This window comes from Venustampulla echinocandica (genome assembly GCF_003357145.1).
Source record: "Venustampulla echinocandica strain BP 5553 chromosome Unknown scaffold_2, whole genome shotgun sequence".
In the NCBI taxonomy this organism is placed as follows: domain Eukaryota; kingdom Fungi; phylum Ascomycota; class Leotiomycetes; order Helotiales; family Pleuroascaceae; genus Venustampulla; species Venustampulla echinocandica.
In genome coordinates this window covers 2,962,932-2,990,526 of record NW_022474207.1, presented here as the reverse complement: position 1 = coordinate 2,990,526, position 27,595 = coordinate 2,962,932, and the positions used below count along the sequence as shown (strand labels likewise).

At 48.4% G+C, this 27,595-nt stretch overlaps 10 protein-coding genes across 10 annotated transcripts; 4 read left to right on the top strand and 6 right to left on the bottom strand.

Moving 5' to 3' along the window:
- Positions 1-248: 248 nt before the first annotated feature.
- On the top strand, positions 249-2,295 carry BP5553_05360 (Carboxypeptidase; the record flags this gene model as incomplete). Its single annotated transcript, XM_032013983.1, has 3 exons — positions 249-430; positions 483-852; positions 901-2,295. 3 exons carry the CDS (start codon positions 249-251, stop codon positions 2,293-2,295), a joined length of 1,947 nt encoding a protein of 648 aa, XP_031870583.1.
- Positions 2,296-2,680: 385 nt separating this feature from the next.
- BP5553_05359 (putative Poly(A)+ RNA export protein) lies at positions 2,681-3,869 on the bottom strand (the record flags this gene model as incomplete). The annotated part of the gene is made up of 3 exons (XM_032013982.1): positions 2,681-3,038; positions 3,095-3,552; positions 3,615-3,869. 3 exons carry the CDS (start codon positions 3,867-3,869, stop codon positions 2,681-2,683), a joined length of 1,071 nt encoding a protein of 356 aa, XP_031870582.1.
- A 1,617-nt stretch (positions 3,870-5,486) lies between these two features.
- Positions 5,487-6,760, bottom strand: BP5553_05358 (Uncharacterized protein; the record flags this gene model as incomplete). Its single annotated transcript, XM_032013981.1, has 2 exons — positions 5,487-6,228; positions 6,279-6,760. 2 exons carry the CDS (start codon positions 6,758-6,760, stop codon positions 5,487-5,489), a joined length of 1,224 nt encoding a protein of 407 aa, XP_031870581.1.
- A 761-nt stretch (positions 6,761-7,521) lies between these two features.
- Positions 7,522-9,063, top strand: BP5553_05357 (Phosphoethanolamine cytidylyltransferas-like protein; the record flags this gene model as incomplete). Its single annotated transcript, XM_032013980.1, has 4 exons — positions 7,522-7,630; positions 7,719-7,836; positions 7,893-8,664; positions 8,719-9,063. 4 exons carry the CDS (start codon positions 7,522-7,524, stop codon positions 9,061-9,063), a joined length of 1,344 nt encoding a protein of 447 aa, XP_031870580.1.
- A 1,384-nt stretch (positions 9,064-10,447) lies between these two features.
- Positions 10,448-11,942, top strand: BP5553_05356 (Branched-chain-amino-acid aminotransferase; the record flags this gene model as incomplete). Its single annotated transcript, XM_032013979.1, has 5 exons — positions 10,448-10,876; positions 10,936-11,069; positions 11,129-11,207; positions 11,260-11,709; positions 11,766-11,942. 5 exons carry the CDS (start codon positions 10,448-10,450, stop codon positions 11,940-11,942), a joined length of 1,269 nt encoding a protein of 422 aa, XP_031870579.1.
- A 699-nt stretch (positions 11,943-12,641) lies between these two features.
- BP5553_05355 (uncharacterized protein) lies at positions 12,642-13,656 on the bottom strand (the record flags this gene model as incomplete). Its single annotated transcript, XM_032013978.1, has 3 exons — positions 12,642-12,704; positions 12,762-13,285; positions 13,347-13,656. The coding sequence occupies 3 exons, from the start codon at positions 13,654-13,656 to the stop codon at positions 12,642-12,644; spliced, it is 897 nt and encodes a 298-aa protein (XP_031870578.1).
- Positions 13,657-14,235: 579 nt separating this feature from the next.
- On the bottom strand, positions 14,236-14,985 carry BP5553_05354 (uncharacterized protein; the record flags this gene model as incomplete). The annotated part of the gene is made up of 1 exon (XM_032013977.1): positions 14,236-14,985. One exon carries the CDS (start codon positions 14,983-14,985, stop codon positions 14,236-14,238), a length of 750 nt encoding a protein of 249 aa, XP_031870577.1.
- Positions 14,986-15,170: 185 nt separating this feature from the next.
- BP5553_05353 (Uncharacterized protein) lies at positions 15,171-15,782 on the top strand (the record flags this gene model as incomplete). Its single annotated transcript, XM_032013976.1, has 3 exons — positions 15,171-15,197; positions 15,266-15,551; positions 15,607-15,782. 3 exons carry the CDS (start codon positions 15,171-15,173, stop codon positions 15,780-15,782), a joined length of 489 nt encoding a protein of 162 aa, XP_031870576.1.
- A 173-nt stretch (positions 15,783-15,955) lies between these two features.
- BP5553_05352 (uncharacterized protein) lies at positions 15,956-16,913 on the bottom strand (the record flags this gene model as incomplete). The annotated part of the gene is made up of 3 exons (XM_032013975.1): positions 15,956-16,379; positions 16,456-16,680; positions 16,765-16,913. The coding sequence occupies 3 exons, from the start codon at positions 16,911-16,913 to the stop codon at positions 15,956-15,958; spliced, it is 798 nt and encodes a 265-aa protein (XP_031870575.1).
- A 728-nt stretch (positions 16,914-17,641) lies between these two features.
- Positions 17,642-18,490, bottom strand: BP5553_05351 (uncharacterized protein; the record flags this gene model as incomplete). The annotated part of the gene is made up of 1 exon (XM_032013974.1): positions 17,642-18,490. The coding sequence occupies one exon, from the start codon at positions 18,488-18,490 to the stop codon at positions 17,642-17,644; it is 849 nt and encodes a 282-aa protein (XP_031870574.1).
- Between the last annotated feature and the right edge of the window lie 9,105 nt (positions 18,491-27,595).

Here is a 27,595-nt window from a genome sequence, read left to right as displayed (position 1 = left end):
AGGAAGTGATTACTCGAGTCCCGGGTCGAAAGTACTACGTACAAATACCGGCACAGTAATAGCCAGCATAGCCGCGTAGTCGTTTAACTCCGAAACGAGGTACTATTCTCGGAAGACACATCTACATCTACATCAACATCTACATTTCCGTGCCCAGCATCAACTAGCACTTTCATGGACGGAGATAGATATCGCAACCGCGCGGCCATTCCAAACTACTTGCCCGCTTCTGGGAACTGGCATCCACGATGCGGATATTCACGTCGCCCTCAGGACGGCGTGCGAACGCCGGTACAAATATGCTGACGACGTTATGGAGCATCGCATCGTTAATGCCATCAATGGCCTGGGCAGAGAAGTCAGCCGCCGACTACTTTGTGCATTCGCTGCCAGGGGCTCCTGAGGGCCCACTGCTAAAGATGCATGCTGGGTATGTTTGCCCATTGCTTAACATTGTACTCTACTGACAAGAGCTGGTGTAGGCACGTCGAAGTTACCCCCGAGCATAATGGCAACATATTCTTCTGGCATTACCAAAACAGGCACATCGCGAACAGACAACGAACGGTGATATGGCTGAACGGCGGACCAGGCTGTAGTTCCGAGGACGGTGCTTTGATGGAAGTTGGGCCGTATCGAGTCAGGGACGGATCAAAAGGACCAAACCTCGAATATAACCCAGGATCATGGGACGAATTCGCGAATATCATGTTCGTCGACAACCCAGTTGGAACTGGCTACAGTTTCGTGGATACGGACAGCTATGTGCGGGAACTTCCCGACATGGCAGACCAATTTGTCATATTTCTAGAGAAGTGGTTCAAACTCTTCCCACAGTACGAACATGACGATGTAAGTTTCCTTGACACCTCTAGTAGTTCTATCGCTGACACTTTACAGTTGTACTTGGCTGGCGAGTCCTATGCTGGCCAACATATCCCCTACATTGCGGATGCGATTCTCAAAAGGAATAAGGCCGCGAAAAGTCCTTGGGAACTCAAGGGAATGTTGATTGGAAATGGGTGGATCTCACCCGCAGAGCAGTACAAATCCTACCTGACATTTTCATATGAGAAGGGACTGGTTGAGCGCGGCAGCGAATTGTCAAAACGATTGGAATCGCAACAAGCCATCTGCATGAACGCGCTGAGTCAGAATGGAGCCAGTGACCGTGTGGATTTAGGTGAGTGTGAGGCGGTGCTCCAGGAAATCCTCAAAGAGACGGGAACGCAGGCTTCGGACGGCAGTATGCAGTGTTATAATATGTACGATATCCGGCTGAAGGACAGCTATCCTAGCTGTGGCATGAACTGGCCACCTGACCTAAAGGATATGACGCCCTATCTTCGCCGACAAGATGTTCTGGAAGCTCTTAATATTGATCCAGACAAGCGCACTGGCTGGACTGAATGTAACGGCGCTGTAGGAGGTGCGTTCAGGGCAAGCAACTCAAAGCCATCCATCCATCTTCTACCACATCTCCTCGAGGAAGTCCCTACCGTGTTATTTTCTGGAGCTGAGGACCTTATTTGCAATCACATCGGCACAGAAGACCTTATCAGCAATATGGAATGGAACGGAGGGAAGGGCTTCGAGCTCTCGCCCGGTACATGGGCACCTCGACGGGCCTGGGAGTTTGAGGGCCAGCCAGCAGGCTTCTACCAAGAAGCTCGGAATTTGACATACATCCTATTCTACAATTCCTCCCACATGGTTCCATTCGATTACCCGAGACGAACCCGGGATATGCTTGATCGCTTCATGAAAGTGGATATTGCAAGTATCGGTGGGACGCCGACCGACAGCCGCATTGACGGTGAGAAAGGCATTCAGACATCAGTTGGTGGCCACCCCAACAGCACCGCTGCTAAGGAGGAAGCAAAGGCCAAGGTCGAAGCAGCCAAATGGTCGGCTTACTACAAGTCCGGCGAGATTGTCCTTGTCATAGTCATCATAGCTGCCGCAGCATGGGGCTATTACATCTGGAGAGACCGTCGTCGACGTTCCGGATACAAGGGCGTTCTCGGTGGCGACTCATCGCTTTCGCTTAGTGGTATTCGCGAACGGGGCCGTGCCGGTCTTGAGAATCTCAGGCATAAAAGGGCTACTAGGGATGTGGAGGCTGCAGATTTTGACGAGAGCGAGTTAGATGATCTGCACGTGCAGACTCCTACTACGGAGGGAATAGATCAAGAGAGATACGGCGTGGGACATGATAGTGATGAAGAAGAGGATGGGAGGTCGGAGAAGCATGGAAATGGCCAAGCTAATGGGAAGAGCGCGGAGCAACGATGACGATATTTGTAACAGATTATTACCAAGGGGAGTTTGATAGCTAGGCGTTTAGAAAGCATGATAATGGATTTACGCTGCCAGTAGCATCTTCTTGTCTGAACCTATTATTGATCACGGAAATGGAAAAGTTGCAACGAAAGTTGACTTTTATTTCTATGTAGAGTCTCCGTTGCATGCCATGGTATTATGTCTCAATCCCAAACGCCATCGTATGGAGCGCCATGTCGTACTATCCGCAATCGCCGCAGTAAAAGTACCAGATACATTGACGATGGCCGTTGATTCCCCACGACCATCGTAACTTTTCGTCCATTCACCATAACCGTTCCTGTCTACCGCTAATTCCAATATAGTGAAACCGCTGTAGACTTTCTACCGCTCCCGTCTACCGCTTCTTCACACTCGGCCGAGGCTTGCACTCCTCGGGAGTTACGGGATGCATCATGACCTTGTTCGGATATTGTGGTGTGTTGTTTGCGTATCCTTTGCTCCAGTCATAACTAACAGCGTATGCGAAAATATTGCCGTCCTTGTTGAAAGCAGTTGCGGGGATGGTGCCTCCAACTGATGGATAACCCTTAAGTCTGTGCTTAGCTACTCCGTCCCAGAAGTGGAATGTACCATCAGAACCAGCAGTGCTGAAAGTGCCGTGTTGTGGGTGGAACGAGATGGCATTCACTGAGTAAACATTCGTGATGTTGTTCTGTGGTGGGTCACGATGGCACTTGAAGGAGAAGTTGGAGCTAATAAATTCATGTTAGCAGATGTGTCGTTATTGACATTGGCGGGAGTTTCTTACCTTGCATCCTTCTCCTCGACATACTGAATAGCGCATCTGCCCTCGATACTGCCCACAGCAAAGCCGCTCGAGTCCCCAAAGCAGCTCACAACTCGAGTCTGCCACTTCAGCGGGCTCTGCATTGTCTTGTAGAACTTAGTTGGCTCGTTCAGATTGATGATATTGATATATCGATCAGCTGTTCCAACAACCAAGAGAGGCCCCTTCGTATCCAGAGTATAGACTCGGTCCTGAACATCCAACGAAGCAACCGCGGTTGACTGCCGCAAATCCCAATACTTGACTGTCTTGTCCCATGATCCAGTGACCAACATCTGCGCACCCGATGCCGGAACATTGAAGAATCTTGCACAGCGGATAGGTTGTGTGTGTGCGGCAACTTGCTGTACAGCTCCAGAGTTGAGATCGATCATCCGAGCGGCCTTGTCTGCACCTGCTCCTACAACTTTTGTGCCATCCTAAAACGTAGTCAGTATTTAAGTTTCAAGGTGCTTCTAAGCTACCAAATAATTGCACATACAGATGACCAGGCGCAACTCAAGGCTGGGGCCTCGTGGGCGATTTGGGCCTTCCCCTCACTGCCTCCATTTGCGGTGATCTGGTAGATCGAGACCTTGTTATCCCACGACGCCACAGCAAGATAATCGGCCTGAGGTGAGAAGCTAAGATCGGAGATGCTGTCGGACGGTGGGTTATTGAGAGCTACATCCTTCGACAAGTCACCGAGGGTATTCGCCTGGCTCGCAGTGCTGCTGGATCCGAAGAGCCCGGCCATCTTGCAGGAGATAGAGGCTGCGCGCCAGAAAAAGATTTAGTTGAATAGCTTTGATCGTGGAGGTTGATGTTCAGGATGAAAGTTGAGCGAGCGCACAGGTGTTCGTGAAGACCCTTTGCTTTCAAGAGCGCTGCCTTGTCCTCGAAATTCATTCACGTCGCGATAGTTGATGACCGGATACGGAATCGCGTCCGTAGCTGGCGCTAATCAGCAGCTAACCGATAACAGGCTAGTGCCTCAAGCTAGTGCTAGTCGAGTTTCTTTATCTTTTCTTCACATTTTGAATTCTCCTCCTTCTCTTTCCTCCATCTCTCTCGCTCAAAGAATCGCATTCGAAGCACACAAACAGAGAGATCCTACACTGTAGGGTCTCTCAGCTATTCTATCGCTATGTTACGCTTTGGGAGAAAGTCCCCGGACACCCTTCTTTCAGAAGGATTGCGGAAACGCGCCGCCATAGAAGCACACTGCGGCTTCTCCTCTACCAATTCCCTGCTTTCTCCTCCACCCTCTCACCGTCTGTACTGCATTCTCGCCGATCCTGGAACCATTATTCTGAATTGAGAAGACCACATGGATGAAGATATGAGTCCGAGCTTCTTACTGCGATGTTTAATGTGACTGGAGGAAGTGGGCTTGCAGGAGGTGCCTGGTCTGTTCTTGGAATAGCAGAGATGTTCTGGTATTGGAGGCTTTTCGTCGAGATCGATAGTTATGCGATTGCTTGTCTTCTCATTTCAATGGGTATGACGAGTAACTCGATGGGGCTTATTCTTGGTGCGAGAGGATCCACCACTTTTGGGTCTATAGCTTATGGAAAAGCGGAGACGACTGCCGATGCTAGACTCAACACTCTATGTCTTTCCTCATGGAAAGATACTTGTCTGGCATAGGTACGTCGTCTCAGAAGCTCCGTCGAAAGAGCTGGACTCGACACTGTTTTACATGATGATTATCCAAATAGAGTCAAGCACTGAAATGTGCCCGTGTAAAAAGCGGGCATATCGTGATGACCAACAATGCGTTATGGTATCTGATCTACAGTGTCAAATTCTTCATTTTTACTTCCTTTTTGTCAAATTCAAGGTGGACGGTGTGTGGGCGGATGGAGTTGGGCTGTGACGCTTAGCAGGAGTGCCTATCACTCTACCAGCTGTCACTAAAGCTTGACCACGATCATATCCACTTGGGTAGACATATACTACGTACCTAAGGTACGCAGTACTCAAGTACCAAGGCCTTGGACGCTATCGGAGCTCTAATATGTACAACCCCTCGCGATGACTTAACTTTACGAAACATCTACTCTTTTGAAGATCCAACCAGAATGAGCCTACTTCGTAAGCTCCTCCGATATCTTGATCACATTCCGTAATCGCAAGGGTAAATCAGGGTCTCTGAAACAGTCGAGAATAAAATTCGGTATATGATTTGCTTCCTGAGAAACGTAATTTCTATGTTGGGTATGGCACAACTCCTTCCGAGCTCTGAGCTGGTTAGGTATATCTTAACTTACATATATGGCTTTCAGCCCCTCATGCGTCATTCATGCCATTAATTCATGCCGGTATATCCCATCCCAAACCTGACGCCAATCCCCCAATGGTGTACAACTCTTCACATCAAACCGCCAAGAACGACTCGACCCACGCCCGCGATTTCGCTCTTAACACCAGCCCTGCTGCTGTCTTCGAAGTCCTTCACCACCCCTTGTACAATAATCTTCCTAACCCTAGCATCCGCTTTCGTGAATAATTCTGCCATGGCGGGATTGCATTCCCTTGGGGAACCCACCAAGCCCATCAGCTTCGTATAACAGTCGATCAAAACATCGCACAGCGTCGCAAAAGTCTCGTAAAAATCAGGATCAAACGGCAGTGATGGCGTTAATAAATATGTATATTCCTCTCCGGGTAGGAGGTCGGTCTCCCCAAGAGCGAATGATGTAGCAGAACTTGTTCCTCCCCCAGCAGCGTTTCCATTGGCCGCCTTCGAATCAGAGGAGTCGTTGCCCATTGGAAGTCCTATCTCTGCCGCCGAGCTTGTCCGTCGGCCCTTACCGGCAGAAGTTGTGGCCCGTTTAAACATCTGCGGAAAGCGGCCGCGGGACATGGAAGTCGATCCATCGGGTGGATGTATTTGTTGGTAGGTCTCGAATTCGGCTAGGAGGGCATTCAAGGTCTTTAGGAATTCATGGCAATTGGAAGAATTGAGGTCGAGGATGGTGGGTAGTGAGAGGCCGAGAAGGAGGTAATTCGTTGCGCGCCGTGCCAGTTTGCGGGTGTCGAAATATGGCATGCGTTGTAAATCGGATTTGTTGAATAATAGTGTATTGAACCAGTAGACTCGTCCTTCATGACTATAACGCTATTAGATTGGAAGAGAAAGGGGCTTCCCAGGAAATCTTACGCTTTTCTCAGATAGTCCAATGTAGATATCCTTTTCGAGGATGTCTCCTGTATATGCTGATATGTAATATTCTCCAAGGTCGGGCTAGGCGTTAATATAGGTTGAAAGTTAACGGGGACGGTCATCCCCTGATGTGCGGTCCCAGGTCTGGCCAGCATATTGACATAGGGCGCTATAGATATATGTGAATCGGTAGGAGATGGCACACCATCCGTGGTAAACCGCTTGTTGCTGCCGAAGGAGCTTTGCTGGAGGTCTCGTTCTAGCTCTTGATCGGCCTCGGACGAATTGATGCCTCTGTAAGGGACCGCAGAGAAATTGAGAGGGAACTTTGAGGATAGGGAATTCTTGCGCCTGAAGGACGGTGCGCGATAATGAAAACCGCTGCTCGTGCTGGGCCTCGTCGATGTTGGCGTCCTGCTGGCCCCTGATCTGGTGGAGAACAGACCTCCGCCGCCGCTGGAGAAGTTGGTGGGCTGCATCTCGGCTCTGGATCCCCAATCTTACTTGTGTCGACTTCGTCTCCACCGACGGAGATCCCCCACCACAAGGCTTGGGAAAGGCTGAACACAGGCTTCTATAGATATAAAGCTGTACAAGTACCGTGGTCGTCGTGCGCAGATTCCTCGAAAGGCCCAGAGGACATCAAACCTATATGGTTTGCTCTCAGCCTGTCGCACTCAGTGTTGCGACAAGCGCGCGGCCCAAAAGCAAACCGTTCAGTGCGTACCAATGGTACTTGAGGACGGGGGTACTCGAGTGCCAACCAGACTCCAGTATGAAGTACGGACTATCAAAAGGAAGTATGCTCAGGACGAGCCACCTACGTAGTGGTGGGCAGTCCAGTTGTTAAATACCTACGAAGTACAGACATGTGCTTATGCTGTCTAATTGTCTTATTACTAAGGTTAATAGCACGTATGCCGTCCTGTCCTGTTCTCTACACCTCGCCCGGAGGCTCCGTAATCCGTCAGATATGCTGTTACAGAGACACACAGCCATCAGGGCTCAGCGATGGTGTCGCGGATATCCGTATGCGGCCCCTGGATTCGCAGTTGAACTTGTGTAAATCGTTGATCCTCGAGCTTAATACACCGACCTGTTTGGATAGGCGAATCCCCAGTGCCGGTGTGAACCCCACCAGCTTTTTAGCAGTGACGGTGGCAGGTCGTTGAGAGGTGGGGAAAACCTCCAACATTCACCCGTCACCATCCACCCTGTGCTATCAACGAAAAACCACAACATGAGCGCCGACCACAAATTAGAGGAAGAGCTTCCCGTCGGGGAGCCAGCCCCTGAGATTCTAGACGGCCGAATCTGGGTCGATGGGTGCTGGGACTTTTTCCACCACGGTTAGTCGTCGCGCATCCTTCGAAAGCGAAGGAGATCCTTCCCATCCTTTGCCCCAGAGTATTATGCTAATTCGGTGGCAACCGTCAGGCCATGCTGGCGCAATGCTGCAAGCACGCCAACTGGGAACGGAGCTCGTCGTCGGCATCCATTCCGATGAGGCGATCCTCGAGAATAAGGGGCCGACGGTGATGACTTTGAATGAACGGTAAAACACCACGGTCCGCCCTCGGTGAGGATCCGTCGCTGATTCTTTTCTCCAAGAATCGCCGCCGTGGATGCATGTCGATGGGTTACCCAATCGGTACCCTATGCGCCATATGTTACCTCCCTACCATGGATCTCGCACTTCGGGTGCAAATACGTCGTTCATGGAGATGATATTACGTCGGACAGCAGCGGGGAGGATTGCTATCGATATGTGAAGGCTGCTGGTCGGTTCAAGGTGGTCAAACGCACGCCCAGTATCTCGACAACAGACCTTGTTGGCAGGATGCTGCTCTGTACGCGGACACATTTCATCAAATCACTCACCAACCTCCTCGCGGGTGAAGAAGGCTCCGGAACAGAGGAGGAACGAAGAGTCCAGGGGGCTGCGATGACAGAAAGAATGCAAATGTATGCCACGGACGAAACTGGCCTTCACCCTGGCTCCAGCGTGTGGTTTTGGACGGCTTCCATTGAGGCGAGAGTAGGTAGCACCGAAGAAGAGAAGGGCGTATTCTCCCAGCTTTGTAAGGGCACCCAGCCTAAGCCAGGGCAACGGGTCGTTTATGTCGACGGAGGATTCGATCTTTTCTCCTCTGGTCATATCGAATTCCTTACACAAGTGATCAAGGCGGAGGAGAAGATTGGCGAGGACGAAGGGTGGTACAGTGAGCAAGCTGTACAAGAGCGCGTTGGCAAGGGTTCTGATTATGGACCTGTCTTCGTTGTTGCTGGTGTTCATGATGATGAGGTGATTAACCGCTGGAAAGGGGTTAACTACCCTATAATGAACATCTACGAGCGGGGCCTTTGCGTCCTGCAATGCAAGGTAAGGCTCTAGGTCCACATAGCTACATTTTCAGCCCTATCTAATCCTATCTAGTACGTCAATTCCGTGGTATTTGGAGCACCGTTTATGCCCACTCGAGCTTATCTCACTTCAACTCCCTGGGGAACTCCTGATGCGGTCTACCATGGTCCTACGAGCTTCATGCCGTTGACCTACGACCCATACACGGCGCCTAAAGAAATGGGCATCTACAAGGAGATTGGGCCGCATCAATTTTCGGCAGTCAATGCCGGGCAAATCGTCCAGAGGATCATGAAGAGTCGAGATATGTATGAGGAGAGACAACGGGTAAAGGGGGTGAAAGGCATCGGCGAGGACGCTCAAAAGAAACGAGAGCAGATGGAACATGAGCAGAAGCTGAAGGAGAGCGCCGCATGATAGAGCTCTTACAAAGAGCAAGACAGGCAGTGCAGCAGCTTCATAGATTTTGCCCGTGAATGGGCCGTTCCCAGTTCACACTTTGGGCATTGTCCGGCGTTCAACACGTGCGAGGAATACCCAATAGAGCATTGCCAATTGTGCATCATAACATTGAATGGAACTCACCAAGAAACATACATGTGCTGTGTTACGTACATGTACAGTACACCCCAGACAATCAAGGAGTGATGACGATCATGACCTAGGCCTAAATGCTAGGTAGATCCTAGATACGCCCTATAGTAGGTACGTACCGAGTTACGAGGACAATCGTGCAACACCCAACCACAGCGCAGACAAAGAATGTTGGCGCGGTTCCCTTCGAAGTCAGGTGGCTGGCGATGCTCGGCCACAATAGGGGGCGCCGGCTAGCACCGGCTTTTGCGGGGAAGCGAGGGGCGGAATCAACGTCGAAACTTCATCAACAGCGCGGATTTGATCATCGCCAGTAAATGGCTCCTTACTCAGTATCGCTGCCGTTTGATCCATCGATTATCGGAAGGGCAGCACAGTTGTTGACATTGACAGCAGCATTGGCAATTGGCAAATAGCGGTGAGAGCCTGCCGTATGCAATTGACTTGCAGCTTCGCTCTCTAGTTGCGTTGGTTGGAGGAGTCAGACTTTCTTATCAGCAGCATCAGCCCCTCGACAGACATTCCTAGGTATGTAAACAGCCGAATTGGGGGACTGGCAATTGCACAGCACATGACACACTTCGCTTTATTAGTCCAGAGCCAACTTGGATACTGCCTCTCTCGGATTCCCCCCAATCTAACCGCTCGGGCCGGGAGTGGGTTGGCTCTTGGAGGCTTAATCGGCATTAGGGGGCGCAGGTGGCCACCAGGTAGGGACCGGTATGTGTAGAAAGCCCCAATCTCGAGAGTCTAGTTACTAAGTACTGGTAAAACCCTTACCTGCATCTGCAAAAACTCTGCCGGACACTGCTCTGCCTTGGTCTCCGATCCGGTGAGCTAAGCCATTAGCTCCCGCTTGGAACTGCTTCGGTTTCCACCTTCCTGACTCCTTCTCTTTGCCTTCTTTCCTTTATATTCCCCAACAAACCCCAGCCCCTTAAGTCCTCGACTTCTTCTTACCTAAACATAAAGGAAGCCAAACTCTATACCACGTACAAGTCTGCACACCTGCTGGCTTATCCTCCTCCTCTTGTTCTACAATCACTCCCTCTGGCTTGCCGCAAGCTCTGCTCCCTACGCATAGTTTCCACATTCGCATTTTCCAATCAGCCATAACCTTAAACCTTATTCCTGTATTACCATTCTACTTTCCCCGCAGTTTCCAGAAAAGATATTTCAAGAACCTTTGTCTAATACTCGAGACTCAATGGCACCAACCGCAATCACTCCGCCGCATGGCGTCCAAAAGACTTCTGAGCTCACGGCCGCTGCCGTCGCCAAAAAGATCACCCAAACTTCCACAGGGCCACAACCTAATGGCGGGGAGGCTGCTCTCCAGCCACTTGATGCCTCAAAGCTAATCTTCACGAAGACGAAGACTCCTATGTCCGTTCCCGAGCCAGGAGATCCAATCATCAATACTTCGTCACAATGTACAGACCACATGATAACCGCAGTGTGGCGTGCGGGAACTGGATGGGATGCACCGGAATTGAAACCCTATGGAAACTTATCTCTTCCTCCTACGGCATCTGCACTACATTATGCAACCGAGTGCTTTGAGGGGATGAAGATGTACAGAGGCTTTGATGGAAAATTGAGACTATTCCGACCCGATGCAAATTGCAGGCGTATGGTATGTTCCACAGTTTTTGTTAATTTTCAAAGAAGGATAATCGGCTAATGATTAAGTAGTTGGTTTCCTCAACACGTATTGCATTGCCGGGCTTTGATCCCAAGGAGCTGGAGAAGTTGATCATTGCTATGATTGCTGTTGATGGCCCAAAGTGGCTCCCAAAGTCCAGGCCAGGGACTTTCCTGTACCTCAGGTAAGTCATGATATTCTACATTCTTTCCTTTAGGATGTCATATTAACAGCCATCCAAAGACCCACTATGATCGGTTCAGCTGGAGCCCTCGGCGTTGCGACTCCCAAAGAAGCCACTCTTTTTGTCATCTCGACCTTCGTAAGTCCATACTTAATAACCCTTCCGATCACATTATACTAATGCCCAATAGATGCCAACGCTCGGCGGACCCAAGGGAATGAGATTACTCGCCTCTCAAAATGGTGTTAGAGCATGGCCAGGAGGGTTCGGCTTCGCTAAAGTCGGAGCCAACTACGGACCTACCCTAATGGCAAACCAAGAAGCGGTAACCCGGGGATACGACCAAGTCCTCTGGCTCCTAGATGGAGTTGTTACCGAAGCCGGCGCAAGCAACTTCTTCGTAGTCTGGCGCTCAAAGGAGGGGAAGGTCCAACTAGTAACCGCTCCCCTTGGCGAGAAGATTATCCTCGATGGTGTCACGCGGAGGAGCATCTTGCAACTGGTCCGTGAGAGGCTCACGGATGGCTCAGCTTCTGGGCTAGAGCCTGTTGAGATTGTAGAACGGAAATTTACCATGGAGGATGTTGTGGAAGCCGTTCGTGAGGGGCGCATGATCGAGGCTTTTGCTGCTGGTACTGCTGTAAGTTTTTCGTAACTTCTCCCTTCCCCGCAATCTCCATATTGACGGTTATGTAGTTCTTTGTCTGCCCCGTCACAGTAATCAGTTATAAGGACGAAGACCTACCCATCCCCATGGTTCGTGGAGAAACTGGCGAATATGCAGGTTTGATCAAGAGCTGGCTTGTAGATATCATGTATGGCAAGGTAGACCACCCTTGGGGTGTGGTTATAGATGAGAAAGAGGAGTTTTGAGTGGGGCATAGTCTGGCGTTTGATGGGGGCGGGCGTTGGCGGCGAGAGTCTTTATTAGATAACTGTATATAGTATAATAAAATCCACGGTTATATCCTTCGTTGGCCGTTACCCTTGCAGGTGGCAGTAGCGTTTCCAAGCCCGGGCCATGATCTAGCAGCAAAAGCCAAGGCCCCGGTTTCCAAGATTGCGAAGCCGCATAATAGATCGCCTTATACTACCAATACAGTCTGGCTAGTGTTTCTTAAGCTGCCCTCATATTGTCAGAGCCATCAATTCAACTGACATCAAGGCGTTTAGAAGTCCTTGTACATTGTCACAAAAGCCTCAAGAGAAAACGTTGTTGTAGGGTTTGTTTAGACACCCATGCTACATATTTTGAAATAAGTGTGTAGGTACATTTTAAGAGCGCGAGACAAGCGTATTTTGAGCAAGATTTATTAACCTGGAGCAAATTAGATAGCTAATTTGTACTTTATATTGCATTTCCCTATAAATTCTTCAGCATAATTTAGATTCAAGGTAGCCTGCAATGCTTACCTCAATTGGTCGTATACATAGCACTCAAAGCAATTACATTCCTGCTTGCTTTCATTTCAGAGCGAGCAATATCTCTCATCGATTTATCTGTAAATAGATTAGCAGAGGTGTTAAAATGTCACGGTTGATTTACTCTTATACCGACCCAACGGCAGCTCCTCACTCTTGAAGCAAAGCCTGAAGCAACTTAGCCTGCTCTTTCTTCGTCAACGCATCCTGCTCCTATTCGGTTCAAGTCAGCAACTCGCCCTCAACGACACTAATACAAGCCTAGGATACCTTCTCGGAAGCCTTCATCTTCTGCAGCGTCTTAACACGAAGTTCTTGAACCTTCTCCTCCCACTCCTCAGCCTGGGTCTTAAGCTTCAAATCAAGCAACTCCATCTCCTTCCTATACCCCTTCCCAATACCATTACCCACCACCTCTTTCGCGTCCTCGCCAAAGGGTTTCGCGCCAAATACCTCAACACCAAGCTCCAGATACTCGTTCTGCAACTCATCCCATTGCTTCCAATACTCGGCCAGTTTTGCTTCTTCGGCCTCGACAACGTCCTTGAAATGAGCGATGCGGTTGCCGATTTTCACGATTTCCGTTACGCGTTTGCTGCCTTGACGGGTAACTATCTCGATTTGCTCTTCGGCCACAGGCGCGGAGAGGATGGCGAGAGTGGCCGAGACTTCCGAGAGGATAGCTTCGTCGCCGGCTTTGGATTTAGAAAGTTGTTCCATGAAACCTTTGTGTACGGAGTCAAAGGTTGCTTCGGTGTTGGAGAGGATGGCATCGCGCGCGGTTTCGATGCCATCTAGAAATAGGTAGTTGGCAATGTGAATGGAGATATTCGTAGCTTTAGGAGAGCTACTTACCTTTGTAACTGATAAACAAATCTGATTCGGGTGACCCCTTTCTGCGTCTGTGGGACTTCTTTCCACGCGTAGTGTCGCTGTTCTTCTTCTTCTTCAAGACGCCGGCGGCTGAGATGGTGGGTCTTGTTTTTGGGACTCGATCAACGTAATTGCTCTTCATCGGCTCTCGGGCTTGCCGTTGGGTTTTCGCCGCAGCCTTATATTCTACATCATGAGTCTTGTTTGGGAGCCTCTGTTTGGGTGAAGACAGCTTGACCTGTCGTGCGGCTAAGGCAATTGGCACGACTGCTTGAGCAGTCCGAGTCCTCATTTTAACTTTGACTCTTTGGATAGGCCAGTCCCTTGGTACCAGTCCCTTGGTATTTGAAAGAGTTGTGGGAGTATTTCCTCGTGAAAATAAATCGGTGTTCTGTGGAGGTGAGGTGTTTGGTGGCCGAAATAGGAAACTTAGCATCTACCAGTCGAGACCAACCTCAACAAAATGTCCCGACTTCAATAAGGATAAAGAAAAGAAAAGTTAAAACACAAAAAGCAGCAGATTGCAATTTTCCGTACCCTACAAGTACGATTTTCAATTAGCGTCCTAGCCCATGGCCAATTTTACCAGCTACTATGTCAGATTGTACACAGCGGGTATCCTCATCTGCCACCTTTAGTTGAAAGGAAATAGATGTACTAAAAAGAAATATAGCAACTAATTGCATTAAACTTAAGCAATGTCTGACATGTGGCCCAGAACTAATCCAGTTTCCCTATTTTAATGCTCTAGGTAAAATCACCACATGGGATTTCCTTTCCTTACGCCTCGCTATGCGGACCCCAAACCCTTACCATGATTACCCATGTCTCTTCCTTCGTGATTCGTCTCTTAGCCAGTATACGCAGCATGTCAGCGTGGCTGTCCAAGTCCTAGTCTTTCTTCAATAACACCAACAATCTCCTTCCAATCCTTCATCGCCCCATCTCCAACATCACCACACGCCAACTCTTTCTCCATCGGCCTCAGGACCTCGAACCAACCTTGAGATTCATTTTCTTTAACATTCTCACGAATGCCCCATTCCTGCTCCAAGACAGAAATTTGCTTGTTGGTGATACGGTGGTTCCACATGGCAGTATTCATAGCAGGCGCAACAACAATCCTCTTCTTTCTATCTCCTACCTCGCCGGTTGTATCCCAAGCCCGGACCACGCTCGTCAATAAATTATCACTAAACCCCCCAGTAATTTTCGCCAAAGTATTAGCGCTCAGCGGACAAATAACCAATATATGCGCCCATCGCCTCAGGGAAATATGTAGGATATCGTGGCCACGCTTCCAAGGAACCCCCCACTCATCCTCATCGAGGAAAATGCCTTCCACGTTCTTAATCTTGGATAGAGACTCGAAGTGGGGTTGTTCTGCACTTTGGCCCCCGAGGAAGTTGGTTGCGGATTTGGTAAGGATTAGGCGGATGGCAAGATTGGGATGGTGGGAGAGGGCGTGGAGGATATTGGGGATTTTTATCGTTGCTACAGAGCCGCTGGCTGCGAGGAGGAGGTGTATTTTGTTATCATCGTTGGCGTCTGCTGCTACTGAGGGTGCGGGATAGCTCAACGATTGTGTTTGTGTGTGGTCATTATGCTCTGTTGAGGCCATCTTCTGCACTTTCATAAGTTATTGAAGACCATTGTATTGGGCGGATGTTGGTTTGGATAAGTTCTGGGTAATTATTCATCGTTGATTGGTCAGCGGGGTGGCAGCTTCGGATCATCGTCCGATCGCCGTCATGAATTAAACATTAAACTTCACCACCAATCCATAGCGCTACACCACACGAAAAGATGTTCACAAGACCGGTCTTATCGTCGGTAGGTTCAAAATCTTTGCACTCATGCTCCTATGTATCATAAGATCCTTCTCTAACACAGAAACCCAGGCGTTCCGACAAGCCGCTCGACCAGCTCCAACCTTCGCATTCGCCTCCAAGTTCACCAACACCCGAACGTCCTTCTCCCCATTTGTACGATACCTCTCCCAAGAAACCCGGCAAGCAATTGATAAAGCCGTCGGATCCACACCTGTCGTTCTGTTCATGAAAGGCACACCCGAAACCCCACAATGTGGATTCTCAAGAGCGAGCATTCAGATCTTAGGGCTCCAGGGCGTTGACCCCAAGAAGTTCTCAGCATTTAATGTTTTGGAGGATGATGATTTAAGACAAGGTAATGCCACAATATCCCAATTATGGTGATGAGCGGGTTGGCTAATAAATACCAGGGATCAAGGAATTCTCAGAGTGGCCAACGATACCCCAACTTTATGTCGATAAGGAGTTTGTTGGCGGATGCGATATATTGATGGCTATGCATCAGAATGGAGAACTAGCTAAGCTACTAGAGGAGAAGAAGGTGTTGGTTCCTGCTGAGGCAGAGGCGGCCGAAGCTTCGCCATAAGCTTTGGACCTTCTATGTATCAACAACGGGGCTCTCTAGAATCACATGTGTAAGATCAAGTGTATTATTCCAGAACGATATATGCCAGTGTATAAGAGCCGGGTAAGTTAATAAAAATCTCATCTATAAACGATTTAAGGCCATACTAAACCATGCAACGCCACGTTCGCCTTTTACGAGAGCAAAGGCTTCTCCTCATCAGATCCCATTTCCTTTTTCGCCATGCTCCTCCGGCCAAGAAATCTCTTAATTCCCCCGGCCCTCTCAACCTTTTCATTATACCTGAAGTCAACGCTTCTCTTCACCCCAATCAATCCCTTAAAGGTCCACCTCGGCTTAGCCGTCCCATCTGGCCTCAGATCAACAACCCACTTCAAGCCCAAGCCCCCAATCTTCAGAACCACCACCTTCGCACACCCGAAAACAAGCGGAAGCCCCACAACTTCCTTTTTGTCCTTCCCTCCGCTCAGCGCCGAAACCGTGACACAAACAGCCAGAATCTCCATTTTACAAAACACCGGACATCCAATATTGGGTTTCTCTTGGACGTGAACGGTAGTTCTATATCCTTCGGCAGGATGCCTCATAGAAATCGAACTACAACACGTTCCATTAGCTTGAGTTTCTTCAACTTGGTCTAGACAGAGCAAAGTTGCTCTAGACTTAGCCCTACCGAATCTGCCCACTCGCAAAAAGTCCACTCCGCATCGCAGTTTCAATCAAAGTCTGCACCTCATCCTCAAAATCCCGCTCATCAAATGAACTTCCATTTTGAGAAGAGAGTGCCGCCCCAAGCTTAGAGGGGCCATCGATATTCAGCTTCTGTGGGGTTTGGAAAGTGAGGCTTGATCGCTGCGCCAGTGAGACTCTCTGATTGCTTATATCAGTGTCGTGGGTCCTGTTATTTTGTTAGCTCACCCAGCAAGGTATATCGCCATTTATCGATTCGCATCCTTTGAGGGTCAAGGGAAGAAGTCCATACCAGAGGATACCCAGAAATGCATCACCAGGGAATTTCCTCGCTCTGCGTTTGGTAAATTTCCTCGACTGTGGTTGAAGTGGTTCTAATTGCTGCCAGTTTTGACGGCCGGAGAACAGGCCTTTGGTTTTGAAGATTACGCCTTGTGTCATTTTTAAGCTTTCCAATATGTGAATATACTTGCAGAGGTTGCTGTATTAAAAATGGATGTGATGAGAAAGGAAGTTATACCAGGTCCTTTCTTTGTTGCTTTGTTCTGTTACGAAGCAGGTGATAGCCGTGTATACTTTTCCTCAGCAATACATTCCTAAGTGAATTCTCAAAGGCGAATAGTTCACCTTCCAATTAGAGCATCATCCCTTTGTATATGTTATCATACCTACTGATGCTGCTGCGGTTAGCTTATGTCAACTACCATAGCGAGTCTTGGCTATTCATTATCGCAGCAGTATTTGGTGTGACCTTCTGGGGTCGTATCCTAGCATGAGCGGTGATATACACAAGAGAGTTAGTCACATGCAAAAAGCAATCTCGAATCTGTCACATTTCACATCAACGGCAAATTTGGATCGCTGTTATGAAACGAATGTAATGGTAGTGTATTGTGTAGTGCAATCACCACAAAGTTCAAATATTTACAAGAAGTTCTAAAATGTCTAAATGAGGCCTTCCCAATTTGTGCTCCAGGCACCCTAACTCATCGTCCCGTGATTTGAGACTGAAGGTTTTTTGACGCCCTATGCTTTGATGGCATTTCCCGTTTATTGTACCTTAAGTGACCTAGCCAAATGAAACTCGTATACGTCGACTTGCGACTATTTTATCTGCTGAGAGATCCACTCTTCAAAGCATGCATGCATCAAGGGCCATAAGCAACGCTCTAGTTGAACCACCAAGTAGCTCCGGCCTGGCGACCAACGTCCTGGTTTTGCAAAGCAGAGAAACCTGCGCGGGAAAGATCGATCGCCCGGCCCTGGCAGCCCATGCACTTGTCGACGACTCTCGCCTTGGTGGTGGCGCCATTTGGGAACTTGACGGTAATCATCTTGTCGCAGAAGGGGTTGCCGTTGGACTTGTCACCCATCAGGCCAACTGGTAACGCGACCACGGACTCGGACAGTCCATCCACTCCCTCGAAACCACAGGCTCCGATACCGTCGGTGTCATAAAATGTGGCATCTCCTTGGCAGGGGCTTCCCTCTGAGCATTGGCCATCAGGAGATCCGGTTGAGGTACCTGAGGATGATGAGGATGAGGGAGCGGGAGCTTGTGCGACGGAAGAAGTAGTAGGGGCAACTACCGCGGGAGTTGCGACGGGAGTCTCGACCGGAGCTGGGGGAGTCGGCGCAACATATGCGGACGACGATGTGGATGTTGGCTCAGGCACAGGCGCGGGCGAAGCTGGCTCGAAGAATTGAGCGGGAACCTGCGACGCCGCGGCGGATGATGGTGCTGCTGATGCCACTGGGGCCGCGCTGGACGTCGCCTCAACGGAGGCTGGGGCGGGAGCGGCGGTGGGCGCAACATATCCTTCGGAAACCCAGATAGTCGTGGTGTAGTCGACGATCTCCGTTTCCGAGACAATGTCGGTGACCCAGACGACCGGTTGATCGGCCCGCTTGGCATGCTTGGCCATGTGCTTATGCGAGCGATGAGGCTGAGCGACAGCAGTGGAAGCCAGGAGGGCAAAGGTGAGGATGGAAGACTTCATGATGCTGGTGGTATGCATAGTGAGTGAGTGTGGTAAGTCGTCGCGGATCAACGGATCGTTGGTGGTTGAAGTTGAAGTTGAACGGGGTGGTTGAATCGGCTGGCGACTATGGAAATGGTTTGCTTTTGGTGAAAAGACGGTGGTGAGAAGCGATATCTCAAAGTGAATGTGGTGATGCGAGGGAATGAATGACAGACTGAATGCTGTCGATATGTCGCAAAAAGAGAATGTGTTTGTCGGAGGAAAGCAAGAAAAAAGAGATGGGGATGGACGGGGGGGTCTTTAAATATAGGACAGGCCCTACGCGGTACCTGCAGTCCCTCCCGGGAGTTTGCGCTGGGCGCTGCGTGTGAATCGTGGATGGTGCTGGATGGTGCTGGGGCTGGACGCTGGGTGGCGGCGATAGCGCGCTGCGATGGTGGTGGCAGTGGCAGCGACAGTGGTGGAGACACTCCGGAGTTTTGTTGGAGGGGCGACGGATAGTGCTGGATAGTGCTGGAGCGTAGCGGTGGAGGCGGGCCTTTGGATCCAGTTTTAGGGGCTAGGGGCCCCTAGAGAACCGCCTGGAGCCCGCTGGAGCCCACTGTAGCCCACTGTAGCCCACTGTAACCACACTGTAACCCACTGTCGCCCACCCACTGTAGCCGGTGTGACGGGGCAGCGTCAGTCCTTTGACAGCCCTTTGACAGGCTTTGACAGCTGACTCTTGTGCGCGTATGCGGTGCTCCCGTCGTACTGCAACATTACTCGTACTCGAGCATCGGTCGTGTTCAACGTTCAACGTTCAACGCAGTACACATCACATCACCAGCATCCGCAAAACCCACCACACCTGCTCACTACCGCAACACATCATTGCATCATCTGCATCCGCTTCTGCAGCCCCCATCACCGCAATTCGTGGGCAATTTGCTGACCCCATCCATGTGTTGGTTTTCCTGAGCGGTGCCTGGCCGGTTGTTCCTGGCGCGGTGCCTGGCCCGGATCCCGTATCTGCACCCCTGAATCGGAATATTTACCGGTACGTACGAAGGTACGTACAGTAGGATTCAGCCCCCGATTGTTTGGATCCGTCTCAGGGGAAATCTGCCCAAGGAAGCAGCTGCTGTGGCGGAAATGTGTTGTTTCGACTCGGTATGGAGTACCTCGCCGTGCGCGCAGTGCGAAGTACTCTGAAGATTTTGTGAATTGCGGCAAAGCGGAGCAAACGGAAAAGTCAAATATACTACGCGTCTCCCCATGTGCATCAGAAGCCGGGCTGGACTGGCTACAGTACTGTGCCTTCCTTAATAATCGCATCTTCAAGTTATCATCCTCGTCTAGCTTCATGTAGGACAAAAACCCATCTTTGTTTGCCACGTTCACTAAATAACTCTTCCCCAGGAGAAACAGAAAACAAGAGACGAATGGGCCGCAAGCCAAGGGAGCCCCGGGGGGCCGAAAGCCTAGAATGAGTGGAGAGTCAGCGTCCGCCCTGCGAAGGGGTGAACCACCATCATCCTTGGTTGAGAATTGATCGAGACTCGGGGAGTCGGCCGGACTGGACGTACGGGAGCAGGTTCTCAGTCCCCCGACCCCAGTTTCAGCCAGCGAAAAGTCCAGGTTCGACAACGAAGAGTCTGCTCGGCTCCCGGGTGATATTGGCTCGATATTATTCCGCCGCAGTCCTTACGTAGTCCTCGAGACCTGAGTACCGAGTGAACGCCCCCCATCCAATAGCTCCAGAACCCGACCTATTACAGAGTCCTCTGTTGTTCCGTCGTTCTGATCCAATCACGGTCAAGTTCATCTGGCTCCCTCTGTCCATTTGCAAAATCGCGGTGGTTGTTTCACAAGTATAAGCTTCTGAATCAGTACTACACACGGACTCCGTAGCATAATCACCAAAGCTTCAGAGCACAAAGTTGCGCGGTCCTCGGGTCGGCTTCTGTGCTTTGATGACATGAGGTGGCTCTGTGATACTCGTGCTGCCGGAAAGCCTACCACGCGTCATCAAAAAGGTTGTGTTCATGCCGAGTCCCGCAGAGCGGTACAGCTAGAGAAGGCCGCCGTGGAAGATGCCTGCTGTCTGTAGTACAGATCTCCGCGAAAGCTCCATCTACAATCGTCACTACACCGAAGCATGGGGGCACTTCTCCATGGGGATTCATATCACATGTATCCACCGCGCCGCTAATTATTGGGGGGGCATTGCCCTCTTGAGCCTTAATCGTGGTGATTGTGGTGGTCGAAACAATATATTTAATTTCATGTGTTGTCCTCCCACAAGTTTCAGTTCAGGTTACCAAAATCTGTGATACGTGACAGCTCAGAACTCTGTCGATTCGTCGGCGATTCCGTTTTATCAATTACCCAATTGATTAACTCCGTCCATCCCTTTACACAATTGCGACTACGGTCTTTAATCATCTCAATTCGCATTTTTTTTCTTTTTCCCTGTCAAATCTGGGTTCCACTAGGCTGGAACCTTCAAGGCCTTAAGAGTCCTCATACTCACACCTCATACTTGAACTGAGGTGGCTAATTTGATTCCAAGGTGTTTCTTGCTATCCCATGTTACAAAATTTGGATTCTACTACTATGGTATTGTTGTGGAAATAAAATTTCCGCATTCCTCATTATCTAAGCAGGGGCATGTGTTGCTTTCAACCCACCCCCTTCCCTAGCCGTGTCTCAGACAAGTGTCGACGTCAGGATATGCAAAATAGGATCTATAAGCGTCATTTAGTCTCTAAATTCTTGAGAAGGCGAAGTTGAAAGAGCCTTTATGCTAGAATCTTCACTGTGAAAGCATGATCCGCACTAAAGAGATCAAATCGCCTCTTCTTGGATATTACGGCATAGCCAAGCGGGAAAGTCGCTTTGTCTGATCCGATGGCGACACACAAAGGAATCAAATCACTGCATGCATAAGCTGTCATTTCAAAACGCCCTCGGTCGAAGTCTACTCCATCAGCAGCTGACAATCGTTATCCTGACCTTCAAGACCCTCCAGTCAGTCATTTCCACGTGTGGCCAGCCACCTTGCATGCCTTTGTCTCATCACAAATATGTGAATTGCCAGGCACGTGGTCATGGGTTCCACTTCCTTCGAGAGTCTTCCCCCTTTGTCTAAAGTGGCTTGTACTATGGCCACTTCAGGCCGCCCTTAGCTAATAGCTCAATGTCGACATTCCTTCCATGACTCAATTGAACTACCGCTTCCCCCGTCTGACGGCAATGAGCAAACAGCGAACAGCCGGGCGATCAGGGAGGCGAACGTCATGATTGCGTATGTTGTACTTATTCAAGTGCAACCACTACAACAAACGTTATTAATGTGCCTCTCGAGATTTTCACGGCCAACAGGAAAAAAGGTTTTTATTCCCTAAGCGTATGGTTGCGACGGCTCTCATCATTTGCCACAATTTTTCCCCAAGCGTGTCGATCTTCAATTTGTGTGGCGGCTCTACCATGGTAGCATTTGCTCCGGTGACGGGGCATAGAGCTTGCAGCCAGACTGCATAGTTGGATAACGTGATCAGATCACAGGATATGCCCGGAGGCTGGTCAGTTTGTGCTTTCCCTGAGTCTACTGAGAAGAAGGGAAATCATATATGCTTCAATGAGGATTAAATACAGTTCTGGGACATCCGTTCATATGACATTCCAATATGGCTATATAGTTTGGTATAACAAGCTACAGCATCACAGCATGATAATTCCTCCAGGCGGCACATGGCAATGCAGTCGAGCCATTTGATAAGATGGTTGCCGTTGACCTCAGTCTTCGGACTGCGGCTCACTATCAAGCTACGGGCTACTGCTGGGCCACTACCAAATTAGACTTAATAATTATGACCCCGTTTCATACTTCCACAGTTGTAAATTCATCCGCTCGGCCTTATCCAGCTCTGTTGACTCGCAAGTTGATCCGTTGTAGGACAATGATAGTGTCGTGTTGCAGAGCTGGGCATGGTCATATGGGCTAAAGGCCTAAGAAGCAGATCACCCTCTTCTTCGTCTCCCTAGTAAATGCATGGTTCGATCTCATCCTAAGTAGCTACTTAGTGTTTCTACTTTAAATCGAGAGTCTCCAGTCGACCACAGCAGCTTTTAGTAACATTCCGTGTTTAGCATGCTAAAATGATACCACATAAACTTCAGATTCCATTTACAAGCACCATAACCATCACCATCGTATCTTATGGCTTCCGAAACAAATTTAAATTATTGGTTTGATGATTGATTCATTTGATCCTACCCTGATGTTTCCACACAGCATACGGGCTACTACGTATTAACATTCTTAGAACCAGCTTTAATAGCCAAAAGCCTCTTAACCTATTATGCAGCCCCTATATTGCTATCCCTAGGCTGGATTCAATCATTTACAAGGCATATTTCAAGAGAAATGTCTGCGTCGGGCATGATTCCCAGGAGGAATACTGACGATACACTATTCTTCTGAAGATATATAAACCCAAACACTTCTGGGGCACCCTCTCCACGTCCGCCCTAGTATTTGCAGATTTTAATGCAGCGTATATCTTAATAAGAATAAAAATTGATTCGATTGAGCACTGGAGGGGATTTTCATGTCGCCATCAACCTTAACTCCTCGCAAATTATGGAACGAGAACCTACCCGGGGCGTTTAAAATCTGCTTCTTACATTTATGGCCTGTGGTCTTACTATCAACCAGGGGTGGAAGGGTTTATACTGGGGCAATTTTTGTTGTTTATAGAGGGGAAGGCACTTGAAGGTCACTGAGGCAAAGGCTCCTAAGCGGAATCTGGACTTCAACAGATGAGGGAAGCGTGACTTTATAGTTATAATGGGAATAGCGTCTGCTGGGAGTTATGGATGGGGTTATGCCTATCGCCTTAAAGGCTGCCGTGTCCACCTCCAGTGACAAAACTTTTAGAATTGAGAACTTGTGCGACAGATATTATTTTGAGAAGAAAAAGTGATGGTTTTACGAACAGGTTTATATATAAAGTCGGCGCCAGCTGTATTACTACCTCCCATGCCGTTTAGCGATGATCTACACGTGTTTACTTATATAGTCCTTGCATATAATCTTGTAATAGGTATCGCGGTTATGCATTTTTTTTAATGCATTTATTTTCTCAATTAGGAGAAAGAGCGTCGCTATGGTCTAGCTATACACTTTTCTCGCCACAGACGAGGATTCCACGTCATTAATTTGAGGTTCTTATTACATCCCCTAGCACAATGAGTTAAATAAAAATAAAAATCTCATACATTGTCCTAAACCCAAATAGCCACTGTACCATTACGGATAAGAAAAATGGATGGCCAAGCTCCCACAAGCACACTATCTACATTACCACCAATTAAAATTTTCCCAAGGACTGTAGGAGTTTTACTTCTACCAACGGGGCATGGCATAAAAAGACCACTCATTCTTAGCATAAATTGCCCAAGACATAACCACCGAGAGCCGAAATTCATATCCCAGAGTTGCGTAGCAGTTATTGTGGGGATGGAAAATATAATAAGAGTGTCGGGGGAAAACAAAGTAAATATTGTATTTACTAGAAGAGTTATATTGTCGTTACTGGTGTTTAGACCCACTTAACAGTAAGATAAAGCCGAGATGGCTTAAGAAGTAGGATATTTAGGAAAGGGGAACAAACAGAATATCGTCAGATACATGAGATGGCTTTGCTAATAAAGACTTGTCTTCGCCTGCGTCTTAAGTGACGGTAGCTGGTCCATGTGGACAGAAAGGTAAATATGTGTTGAACCACTAGGCTATTTCCCTTTCCTCTTTCCCCTCGGATATGAAGAACTCAAATTCGTTTATATGCAAGGATTCTTACCAGATTTATAGAAAGATCCATCTATTTTCTTAGATTATGTGGAAACTCGAGTCTTTTTCCGCACCCCTGACCCAATTGAAAACCCAAAACTTGAAAAATAAAAAGCCGCGTCATAGAATGGTGAGAGCACTAAGGATATACAATCCAGTTGTTATATTCCATACTTTCCCTACTAGTTTCTGCATATTCAGAAGGGTTTACTAAATAATATCGAAAGCCGTCTTAGAAAATACTAATAATTTCAACTTAGTAGCAAGACACCTTCAGAGCCTCTTTAGCTTTGAACGATACCAGTTATGTGACAATAGTCTGACATAGCCTCAAGTACCATGTGGACTTTAAAATATAAAACTTAGGATATGATCCGAAGTCAACGATAGCCGTTACCTATTGGGCTGCTGTCCCTGGAGAGAAGAAAGAAAGAAATTTCCTCGAACGTTACAATTGCACAAGCAATCATCTCTAATAGTTTATACAGCTAACCCTTGCGATCTGGGTTCTAAGCCGAAAGGCATCGGGGACTTGCAGAGCAGCTGGTAGTCATAAAACTAGAATCTCGCTTTTGAAGAGATTTCGGTGATTGAGGCAAAGGAAATAACCGTTGCCCTCCAACGTAGGAAAATTAAATACGTGAAAACGCTAAACCATCTTATTTTTTGTGATGTTGCAAAAAGTGTGGTATTCAACGGAAAAGTTGCACGGTTTGTACCTTTGTCATGTGACCGACCCCCCTTTTTCCATTTTGGTACTTATATCCTCATATTTTTCTTACTTCGTATACTCCCATGAATAGATTCCTGTAACCTTTATGGAATTCGGAGAAATTTGAGCTATCGATGATTACCAAAGAAGGACTTGGGTTAAGTTCCGCAATACTAGCAACATTGGTTGCAGCGACAGGGAACGTGGATGGGCAAATGACAATCATGACTTTGATTATAATATGATTCGATAACAAAGCACCTTTAACCTACAAATGTGCGATTTAGATGTACATCTTATCTTAACTTGTATATTATGTATGACTAAGAGAGAGTAATAAGGCCTTGCTCTACAAAGGCAGCACAGAGATTACAGCAAAATATGACATAAAACCATTTATCCAAGTGCAGTTTTTGGAGGCAAAAATTAGGCACTTTATCCCATTCTCAAAGTTTCACCGATGCCAAAACACTTCTATCGACCATAACTATAGCCTAACTTACCCGAGTCTGATACTAAGCAGAGGCTTTGCAGCTATTGAACTCTCAATAGATGGCCTGGAATTCACGGATGAAACCCCACAGCGCGACAATCCAAAGTAGGTCCATATTTTCCACGACATACGCTATCAGAATATCAAACAAAGGGGCACATAATACCAACCCAGACGATAAGCGATCTGTTGTTGATCGGCGAAGTGAGATTGAAGGACAGCAATTCCAACATACAACAATGCAGGCCTACGTTCCAAAGTGGCATGTGCAGACTAAGCAGCAACAGGCGGTAAGCAACAAGCAGTAAGAAGCAAGCGGTAAGAAGCAAGCGACCATTTTCAAACATCTAGGGCAGAGCAACAAGCCCAAAATGTTGCATATTTGCGGACGTGCGTGCTACTCGGCGACGGCAGTTCCGGGTGGCAAAGTATTATTGACCCTGAAAGTAGCAAAAGGTGGAACATATCCCAACCTATAGGACCATCCAGCCGGTTGTATTCAGCACCGAGACGCTGGGAAAACAGGTTGAACCCGGCCCCAAGGTATCGGATGCTGTTAGCACGATACCACGCGAACTGTCCATCGGTGAACAAACATACCATGTAATGGTAGCATCGTAGCAACAGAATGTTGGCACGGAGACTTGCCGCTGGGCATTTTGGGGTTCTTTGTTGGCTTCTGGCCCGATGGTTGGGATGAAAGGCTTACTCGATTGTTGGTGGTGGAGCGGGAACAAGAATGATAGGAAGTAGCTGAAATTCATAACATTTCCAACGACGTTCCCGAGCGGGGAAATCTTGTCCACGTGCGTTGGTAAGGAAAAGAGCTTAATTGGACATCCCGTGTAGGGAAGCCATGGAAATGTTGTTATCCTGCTTGTTGGAATTATTGACGTAAAAACCCGGGTGCAGGCAAAGCGCGCGGCAGACTTGTTAGCATTTGTTCTGAAACACTCATAGAAAAGTTATTGATTTGGGATAGCTAGCGAGCAGTTTTAATCCGAATCTCGTTTGATAAGCTACTAGCTAACGAGAAAATATAAAAAGTTATTGTGCGGGTCGTGCAAAAGATAGAATGCTCGAACGAGGGAGTGAATAAAGGGAATACTCGGGTAATGCAAACTGAGACAGGAGAGGATGACAACACAAATAGTCTTGGGCAGGTTCAGTAGGGCAGAATAGAAGGGCAACCCTTGTTGGAATTCTGCCTTGAACATTAATAGATGGGTATCCCGAGTTGGCATGTTTGATGTCTCGGTGATGCCGATAGAACAACGCCACACCATGCCGATTTCTGTCAAGATTCGAAGTCAACGTCATGATAGGGTGGTTAAAGGGCTGGTGGACCATATTCCTTTTCCCCACAATACTTGGTTGCTTTCTAATACCCAAGGCAGCGGAACGCAGAGCGATTGTTTGCATTTCGGATAGTTTTCCCATTGGCAACTATTTTAAGTTTACCAAGGCTCTGCCACTTCCAACTGAGGAGATTCCACCGACCAATACTTTGGACCTATTCACGCCACTGGGAAGCTTCACCGACACCGAGCGTAATCCTATCCGAAGAAAAAACTGACTAACATCAGAGGAAAACCAATTAAAGCAGGACGTCAGATTGAGGTTAAAATTGACCTTGTCCAATCTATTTCTCGGACATGCTCCTCTTAAAAGTTGGAATGCCGCCAGCCACTTGACAAGCTGAACTGGCTTCAGTATTTAGTATTTCGCAATTCCCCAATGAGCTTTGGAGAAACACCAACTGAAGCCCAACTCCAGGCTGACCATCCCCGGAACACCACCACCAACACGCCAACTGCCTCACCGTGCAGGATCCAGACCACACACTTAAAGTTATGGTAGCGCTAGAGGAGTGGGGATCCCAGCAGACCTTGCACCGGAACTCAATCTACGCCCACACGTGGTGGAGTGCAACGCACTGGCGTATGCAAGCCATCTTAGACATCTTGCAAAAATAGATTGTGTGGGGGGGGCTTCTAGATATATGAGAAACCTTCCATGGCCCTTGACGCTTGGTGCGGGGGATAAATCACTTCGAATCAGCCCTCCCGCTCTTGGTAGTATTCGTTGGTGATGACGTGG